This window comes from Chelon labrosus (genome assembly GCF_963514085.1).
Source record: "Chelon labrosus genome assembly, chromosome: 15".
Lineage (NCBI taxonomy): Eukaryota > Metazoa > Chordata > Actinopteri > Mugiliformes > Mugilidae > Chelon > Chelon labrosus.
Window position 1 is genome coordinate 8949302 of NC_140348.1, and position 9793 is coordinate 8959094.

At 38.4% G+C, this 9793-nt stretch overlaps 1 protein-coding gene across 1 annotated transcript; it reads left to right on the top strand.

Annotated features, from left to right (window-relative positions):
• On the top strand, positions 1-9496 carry pnpt1 (polyribonucleotide nucleotidyltransferase 1). The gene is made up of 28 exons (XM_084561694.1): positions 1-606; positions 859-919; positions 2029-2103; positions 2194-2299; positions 2413-2462; positions 2584-2647; positions 2728-2775; positions 2903-3016; positions 3719-3905; positions 4140-4191; positions 4415-4472; positions 4581-4677; positions 4767-4869; positions 5110-5180; positions 5394-5430; positions 5522-5588; positions 5677-5766; positions 5869-5922; positions 6350-6459; positions 6588-6659; positions 6997-7060; positions 7155-7238; positions 7339-7422; positions 7539-7645; positions 7912-7967; positions 8069-8147; positions 8270-8317; positions 8404-9496. Exons 1-28 carry the CDS (start codon positions 488-490, stop codon positions 8557-8559), a joined length of 2313 nt encoding a protein of 770 aa, XP_084417820.1. The 5' UTR covers positions 1-487; the 3' UTR covers positions 8560-9496.
• The last annotated feature ends 297 nt before the right edge of the window (positions 9497-9793 follow it).

A 9793-nucleotide genomic window follows, 5' to 3' on the forward strand; every position in this document is an offset into this window, starting at 1 on the left:
TGCCAATTCAAGAAGACAAATGCCTTCTAAGATAAACAGCCTCCAGAATGAAAACATATTGAACCGCCCACTGTTATTTCATACAAATGCTGATTACCACAGCTTTCATGAGCTGTTTTCGTACCATTGTTTTATTCGTTACCTAATGAACTTTGAGTGATGAGTTATAAATAAATGTCGATACACGCAGGTAAACATATAATTGCAGAATGTGTAGTATTCATATCCACATTAAAGACATAGATATTCTCAGACATAATGTTTGCGCAACAGGTGAAGTGGAACTGTTGTCTGTCGGATGGTAGGAGCGTAGGACTCATTTTCTGTTACACACTGACTGAAGTTTGTCCAATCAGAAGACGCGGTGTCACTACGTAACTCCGTACATGCGAGGTACTGTCATGGAAGCCCCCACGCGAACAGCTAAACTGTAAAGGTTCCGACTGTACCCAGATATTGGTCTTGTTTTGTTTCGCGGCCTTTCAATATGAGGTATTTGCTGCAACTGGGCCGCTCGTTTGCCCGCCTCCATGTCCGTTTATGTCACCAGAGTGTGTACAGCAGCCACGCAAACCCACAAAGTGTTGCAGTGGACCTTGGAGAAAAGTGAGTTGACTTTCCTAGCTTCAGTTATCTGCCATTAACCGTACCAACAGGGCATGGTTTTTACTTTCTGTCCCCCACTATCAAAATGCACGAGTGTCTTTGGTATCCTCACTTTTACTCGAACATGTTTTATTTACTGTCCGATCAGACTGGTATCAGAATACCTGATAATATACTCACTGCATTCATCGACAGAGGGTTCATATCTGAGTCCCTTCATGATGTGTTGTGGTGTTGTTGTTGTTTTTATAGGAAACTTGAAATCTCTTCAGGAAGGTTTGCCAGATTTGCTGATGGATCTGCTGTTGTACAGGTACAGAAATCATTTAATGTGTTACCAAAGATGCCCGCTGCCTTTTTTCCCAATTTATATACCCATTATTATTATGTTACATATATATATTTTTTTTTTGTTACACATCTTTTTGTGGTGGCTAATTTCACTTGTGTCTCTCTATATACTATAAACATATACCACAAAGTAAGTAAGTAAGTAAGTTAATGTAAATGTTTTTCCTTAATGATGGAGGATATGGTATAATTACAGCTGTTGACACATTGTCTTGCTAAAATATTTGCTAGAATAAAATGATGAGCGGATTGTGATAAGCGTCAAAGCTTTTTATAACCAAATATATCAGATTTACAATGATAAATGACAAAACATGAGAATTTATTCTCTTTTGTGACAGTGAAACCTGCAAATGTGATTTTTTCTAACTGTTAGGTCTTAAAAAGTTAGCAATGTAATGTGATTTATCTGACGCATCTTAATGCTATTCTTGAAACAGGGTGTTTTACTGTAAAATGTACATGTCTTACAAGTTAATTTAAGCTCACTTGCCTCATTAGTTAAAGTAGTGAAATTACTTGTGAATATGCCAGTCCTGCACTGAATCCCCATTCATGTTTCTTACAATGTTATCTCTATATTGAAACAGCGCACGAAAGGTGGTCATTCAACTGTATGATCATTTTGGAGAAAACACAAGACAGAACAATAGAATCCAACATGAAAACACAGTTGAATCAACAGCTCTCTCTCAGTTATTATTATATAATGTTGAATACCATAACGTTCATGTAGCTAAGATTTAGTGCAGGGCTGTTATATGAACAAATCCTGAATGGATTTGTTATTACTAGTGCATCTAATGAGCTGGCAAGTGAGTGTATATACTGCACCATAAGTACTGCATTAAAAATGATGTAGGGAAAAAGTTACTATTTAACATTTATTTGTCGTGGTTTAGCTAAACATTAATTAATTTGAGAATATGAATTGTTTAAAAGAACTTGTCAATTAATTTTTTTTTAGTAACACATGTGTGCTTCTGATTCTGATATATTCATCTTATTTAAAAGAGTTTGCTCTTTTTGGTTAAATGGTAACCTCTTCATCTTCTCCTCTTCCTCCTGCAGCTGGGAGATACCTCCGTGATGGTGACAGCCGTGAGCAAAACCAAGCCATCTCCATCTCAGTTTATGCCACTTGTGGTACGTATTGATGTTCTGTTACATCAACATGCAATCTAAGTGAAGTATTTCTGGCTACTGTAGTGGATAAATATATACTTTGATGGACAGGTGGACTACAGACAGAAAGCAGCTGCTGCAGGTCGAATCCCCACCAACTATCTGAGGCGAGAGATGGGCACCACTGACAATGAGATCCTCACCAGCAGACTCATTGGTGAGCTGAGAAGAATGTGTCTTTGTTATCTCTGCACCTTTGACGAAACACATCTTTGTACTAATATTGTGCTGTGGGTGGGTAACTAACTCGTTCATGTTTCTGTTTCTCAGACCGGTCGATTAGACCGCTTTTCCCTGCTGGTTACTTTTATGACACTCAGGTGAGTTCAGTGTTAAACACCAATATGTGATAATACTGTTTCCCTTCTTAGCTTCAGGAGCAAAGATGATCGTAATATGTATCTGTTTTTAACTCCTTCTGTGTGTTTTAATCTCCTGAAGATCCTTTGTAACCTGCTAGCAGTTGATGGTGTAAATGATCCGGATGTGCTGGCTATTAATGCAGGTGAGGTAAATCTCAGCCACTCATGTTATACACAGGTTATTTAGATTCCTTATTCTAAAACAAAATGTCTTTCACTAAAGCTTCTGCTGCCCTGGCCCTTTCCGACATCCCATGGAACGGACCCATTGGTGAGGATCAGACTTATTTTGGTTTATTAATCTAATCTCTTTTTTTTTTTTCCTGTTGTTTCAGTTCATGTGATATTATGGTGCATTTATTTGAATACAGCTTAGTTGTGTTTTTGTGTGTTTGCAGGTGCCGTACGTGTGGGCATGGTAAATGGAGAGTTGCTGGTCAACCCCACAAGGGCAGAGATGGCTTCTAGCACTCTTAACATGATTATAGCTGGAGCTCCCTGCAGTCAAGTAGGTAAGTTGGAAACCATTATAACTCTCCCAGAAGTATTTTACCATACATTTCCAGTATGTTACAAGCCAAGACATTTCTGACTCTAATATTTGTTTAATGCACTCACTTCTTCGCACTACATGATAGGAGCAGTGTGACCAGCTATTTCAGCTATGTATATATCTGTTTGCGTGTAAACCGTTGGGTCCATATATTTTTGGACACACAGAAACAGTTCTTGATATTATATCGTTTTACCAAGAATAAATTTTAATCTGAAGCATACAGCATCATCTATAAAACATGGTGGTTCAGATGGCCCGAGTGTTTATTGATGATGTGACAGAAGCGGCCAGATGAATTTTGAAGCATATAGGGATATACTTTCTGCTCAGATTCAGCTAAATGAAGCAAAGCTGACTGGGTCAAGACAAAGACAAAACAAAGACAAAACTTTGGTGACGGCCATGGGTTCCAGACTTCAGACATTCATTGTCTGCAAAGGATTCTGGATAAAGCATTAAAATAGCATTTTATTCATGATTAGGTGTATTTGGAGAATCTCTCTCTGAGCCCAAGAAAATAGGAGATGGAGATGGAAAATCCGTTCAAATGCAATGAACAAGTTCTCAGCATCACAAGTTATTGAGCAGCCTCTCTCCAGCCTTGCCTCATGATGGCATATTACAGCTCCCGTATCTCATGTGACTCTGTGTCTGCCAGTGATGATTGAGGCATCGGCTGAAAACGTGCTGCAACAGGACTTCTGCCACGCCGTGAAGGTGGGGGTCAAACACTCCCAGCAGATCATTCATGCCATCCAGCAGCTGGTGCGAGAGCAGAAAGTCGCCAAGCGCACCCCGATGAGGATGTTCTCAACCCCGGCTGACATGGTGGATCACGTTCGGAAGTAAGAGCAGCGATCACACTGTTTTCTTTAAGAGTGATGAAGGAGGAATGCAAGCAGTAAGATATACATTTCAGAATAAAACAAAATAACTTTCACGGATGGATTTACCTTTTGTGCCGGAGAACCTGATGGAGCAATATTGCTGCATCATTTGTCAAAAGTGAAGGACAAAATCAGGACTGCTGTCATAAATGTCGGTAATGAGTGTTTTTCTTTCTTTTTTTTCCACTGCAGATTATATTCTGAGAAGATCTATGCTGTTTTCACAGATTACACTCATGATAAGGTAAAGTTTGATGTCTATCCACATGTCGACTCACAACTTGTTTCATAGCTGCCTCTCTGCATTTTGTGATAATTTAGAGCCGAATTTTGTTCACTATTCAGTTCAATCTTTCAGCCACAATCTTTCTCTTCTCTATGATAGGGGATGTGTATATTCCTGTCTACTGATTTCATTTCAGATGACTATTTTATCTCTTTATAAAGTAATAATCTTCCTGTCTTAGATTTCAAGAGATGAAGCTATTAACAAGATTCGACTGGAAGCTGAACAGGACGTAAAAGGTAGCTTTCCCACTATTAATGCTGCACAGAAATACTTTTAAGTCAGCTGTTTCATTGTATTTGTGTTTGTTCAGTTAGCTGAATATTGTCAATTGATTCCATATGTAGATAAATTCCCTCAGGCTGAGCCTTTCGAAGTCATTGAGTCCTTCAACACCGTGAGCAAAGAAATCTTCCGGGGTTTAGTGCTCAATGAGTACAGAAGGTAACCAGGCTGAACGTATATTCTCATTCCACATCATTTTGGTTTGTAAATAATGCAAAGATTGTCTGTTTTCTTCTGTGTGCCTTCAGGTGTGATGGGAGGGAGTTGACTGCTCTAAGGAACATTTCTTGCGACATAAACCTCTTTAAGCCGCTCCATGGCTCAGCTCTGTTCCAGAGAGGACAAACACAGGTATGAGAAGAACATTAAAAACAACACAAAACTAAAACGCTTAACTGGAAAACTAAGCTATTTTATATAAGAAATCTTCTATGGGCATAAATCCAGTTTTAGATAGATGCTTTAACATTTTGAAAGATAAAATATTGCAGTTTTTGACAAGCTGATACTGCTTTTACTCCAGAATGAATAAAAAGAATTGTCTTTTAACACAGATAACTTGACGCCTGTTCTGCTCCGTTCTTCTTGTAGGTGCTGTGCAGTGTCACATTTGATTCCCTGGAATCCAGTATCAAAGCAGATATTATCACCACAGCTTTGAGGTACAGCTTTTTTTTTCATTCATGTGTTTATTTATTCAGAGGCTATGAAATATTAATCATGACCAGATGTTAAGTTGACCAGATGTTATGTTAGCCACGCAAACAAGAATAAAGCTATAACCATATTAGAACAGAAGAAATATTCTTTACATACTCATAGACTACGCTAAATCTCAGTGCATTACTGGTCTGATGCTTATTTCTTTTCTACAGTGGCATCAAAGACAAAAACTTCATGCTTCATTATGAAGTGAGTAAAATATAGATATATATATCACATAGATCAATAAATACGATTCTGTTTCTTTAAGTTTTCAATTTAAAATTGCCTTTTATTTCAGTTCCCTCCATATGCAACCAATGAGGTGGGAAAGATGGGGGGCCTCAACAGGAGAGAGCTTGGACACGGTTTGTCTATATCCTATGCTCGTGTTAAGTGTCTGCTAGCTACATGTCCCAGTCAAGAATCTTTTATGCATTGCTTGTGTGTTTGCAGGGGCTCTGGCGGAGAAGGCTCTGAGGCCAGTCATTCCTAAAAACTTCCCTTTCACTATCCGAGTCACAGCTGAGGTGCTCGAGTCAAACGGTGAGCGCAGTGAGACAGAAACGAGGGGTTACAATGCCTTGTTGGCTTTTCATTACTATGGTTATTATTTTTTTTAATTTCCACTGCTTTCTCTCCTCTCAGGATCCTCATCGATGGCCTCAGCCTGTGCAGGCAGCCTTGCTCTCATGGATGCAGGTAATAGATTCAGAAAGTATACACCTAATATTGTCATTAATGTAATGAGGGATCAGAATAACTTTTCACTTAAACTGGCAATTAGATTTTTATTTAGTGTTAAAAAAAACACATCTTTTATTTCCAAAATGATGATGTCTGTGAAGGTTCTCAGACATCCAGGTCATGGTGAACAAGGTCCACTTGCCTTTTTTAAACCTTTTTTGGATATCAAAATTATTATAAATAAATGAAATGCATCATATGCTATATAAACTCATGCCATACTGTGGCAGTTTGACAATATTTTATTAGTGCATTTCTATTCATTTCCAATGTCAGTATTAGTGAACCCATTTTACAAAAAGCCCCAACTAGATGTGGTGGGATCTTTTTTGCTTTAGTGCTTCTGTTCTCATGTATGATATGTCCAAATCTTTTCTTCCAGGTGTGCCCATCTCCTCTGCTGTGGCAGGTGTAGCTGTCGGCCTCATCTCCAAGGCAAACCCAGAGAAGCCTGCTGAGATAGAAGACTACAGACTACTAACTGATATTCTGGTACATATAGCACCACTGTCAATTCTGTGTGAGCAATTATCTGTTACGGACAAGTGTAAGAAAGAGCGTAGTCCTCTGCTTAAATATATGAATGGTTTATTAATAATATAATAATTGTTTCTGAAAAGGGAATAGAGGATTACCTCGGCGACATGGACTTCAAATTGGCAGGAACAAACAAGGGTATCACCGCTTTACAGGTACTTGGTTTGAAGCGTCTGTTAGTCTATGTCTGTGGCTGAGAGAGGCAGGAAAAGCAAATACATATATCTGCAAATAGCTTATGTCTTATCACATCCTGTAAATGTTTCACCGGTTGGTATTTCAGTATTTAAGTGCAAATGTGAAAAGATGAATAAAAAATCAGTGAAGGTTGTTTTCAATAGGTCATTATTTATCATAATAAGGATTAATTATGATTAAAGCCTTACAGTAAAATGAACATTGTTTTGCTAGGAAGTCAGCATATTGTACACCATGATTGTTAAAATGTATATTGGTCTTTTTGGTTTCATTTTCAATTTATTAAACCTCCAGGCTGATGTGAAGATTCCAGGTTTGCCTCTGAAGGTGGTCATGGAGGCGATCCAGCAGGCCACAGGTAATTCCCAAATGAAACATTTTACACTAAAGATTAAAGTGGAGTGTTTTATGTTGTTTTTAATGATCTGTTCTTTAATATTATTGTGTTTCAGTTGCAAAGAGGGAAATCTTGGGCATCATGAACAAATGTATAGGAAAACCCAGAGAAAGCAGAAAAGATAGTGGACCAGTTGTTGGTAGGTTTTATGTTTGGCTATACTTAAATATGTGCATCTAGGGTTTTAAATAAGGGATATTCTTGGTTCCTTTTCAACATGATCTGTTCTAATATGACAGAAAATGTGCGGGTGCCTGTGTCCAGACGAGCTCGCTTCGTCGGTCCTGGAGGATACAACCTTCGCAGGCTTCAGGCTCAAACAGGTAACACTCAAGTAGTAAAGCCCAAGTTCACTGAGTCAGAAAAGCAACCTGGACTGTCTTTGCTAGCTTTAGGCAAGATATAGAAAAGTTCAACACATTTTGTTTTCCTTCTTAAGGTGTGACGATAAATCAGGTGGACGAGGAGACATTTTCTGTGTTCGCTCCAACGCCGGGAGCCATGAACGAAGCCCAAGAATTCATCAGTGAGATCTGCAAAGATGATGTGAGTCATTACACTTGACGCTGCATATTTCATATTTCTTTCTCTTTCGTACACTTTATCCACTAGAAAATATTGTGAAAATATCACACTTGTGTGCATTTTCTTTTATTTGTTAACTCATTTTCTTCCTACATTTAGTCAGTTTATTGACAAATTTTAAATTTTGATACAGACATAGAAAATAAGTATGTAATCCAGTAAAAACACTGGACACATATACATTTGTACAGCACATGCTTTAACATTTTCTATATTGTGTTTTTCAGCAACAAATGCAGCTAGAGTTTGGTGCTGTCTACACTGCCACAATTACAGAAATAAGGTAATTTAATATTCTGCATTATCTTCTAATAAGTTTTATATATATATGTCATTTTTCCACACATTTAATTATTCATTAAACTCCTTTTTGTCCTGCTTCAGGGACATTGGTGTGATGGTGAAACTTTATCCCAACATGACTCCTGTCCTGCTGCACAACTCACAACTGGACCACAAACGGGTTAGTATATTTAAGGATGCTCTGTAAACAGTCTGCCTTTGTGTCCATGTTTTTATGAGTGTTAGAAAATAGAAAGTGTAATTACTACATAACGGCCTCTGCTTTATGTTTTCTTCTTTTAGATCAAACATCCAAGTGCTTTAGGTTTAGAGGTGGGCCAGGAGATACAGGTATGTGTCAGTTACTACACTGTCAAAATTAGCTTCCTGTGTTTACATTCGGGGACGCTTCTCTCTGACTGGTGTTCTGCTTATAGGTCAAGTACTTCGGACGAGACCCAACAGACGGTAGAATGAGACTCTCGCGGAAGGTGCTCCAGTCTCCTGCTGCGACGCTTGTCAAGACACTAAGTGAGAAGCAGAGCATCTCCATGGGTTCAAGCAATGGCCACACAAGCAGCACTGACTCGTGACACTTCAACATGGTGGCCTTATTGCAGGCTTTTCTGCCACAGTAGATTCAAACTGACTAGGTTTTTTTTTCTATGAGAGAGTCATGTCGAGAAACCTACAGAAACCAAGAGCTGCAGATCCTGAAACAACGAAAAAGTGCTGTACATGGAGAACATTAATCAGCTGTTGAGAGCATGGACATGACTGAAATGCAGCAACTGAGAGACAAAGAATAATGAAGAGGAGGCAAACTTATAAATGTGTTGCATTTTCAAGTCTACACTTTTCATGTTTTTTCTGACTGCATTAAGCAGTTAAAGGTTTCGTTTCCTTCATCGCGGCACAACAAGGGTTCTGTTATTCACATATGTGATAAATACAATACAAACACAATACCATATTCCACTGAAGCAGCGTGTCCTCTACAAACAACAAAGTGGGAGAGGAATTATTTTTATATTATTTCCTGTATCTTGTGTCAGGGCATATGAATTGCCTGTGAAAATAAAACGATAACTGATGCACTTATAAAGAAGGAGATTTTGCTTGACGCAACGTTCTAAAAATCCCAATAAAGAAATTTTAAACAAATTCTATTCATGGGTATAAACCAGTAAATCACCTTTAGACAGTCAGTTTGTAGTTGAAGAAATAAAGCCATAAATGGCAATTTGTGGGTCCTCACCCTTTTTCGCACTACTTAAGGAAGTAAATATTAAACCACAAGCAGAATTGAACAGCTTGTAGACCCAAACCCTAAGCTGACTCATTTTAGTCTCACTGGTGGCTGCTGCCCTTCATGCAACAAACACCATTTAAAGGCATTCAAACAGCACAGCAGCCTGTGCATGTGCAGCCGTGGCTGACTCAATAGCAGTGAGAAAGTTGTAAAAGCACCACCTCAGTCCCAGTTAGATGAAGTTTCAGAAGTTCAAGCATGTCAACACAACACCAATGACACACAATCCAAACAACAAGTAACAAGCTGAAAAAAAAATCCTCCTTTCCCTGTTTGCTGTAGATTAGGAGATAAAGTTTCTCCATTTGGAATAACTGGTTGCTTCCTGCCTTACGCGCCATTTTTAGTTCAGGAAAACTGGCATGACTAAAATTCTGGCCTTACAGAGATTTAAAAAATAGATTATTAGTTATTATCAGTTCACCTACATGCCCCACCTCTAAATTCAGTTCTGGGAAATACTGGAAATAAGACGAGGCTTGCACATAGACTGTATAATTTAACAGACTGTGTGT

Coding starts and splice junctions, on each gene's coding strand:
- pnpt1 (XM_084561694.1), top strand. CDS start 488: ATGAGGTATTTGCTGCAACTGGGCCGCTCGTTTGCCCGCCTCCATGTC. Junction 2,463..2,583: donor GTTACTTTTATGACACTCAG/GTGAGTTCAGTG, acceptor AATCTCCTGAAG/ATCCTTTGTAACCTGCTAGC. Junction 3,906..4,139: donor ATGGTGGATCACGTTCGGAA/GTAAGAGCAGCG, acceptor TTTCCACTGCAG/ATTATATTCTGAGAAGATCT.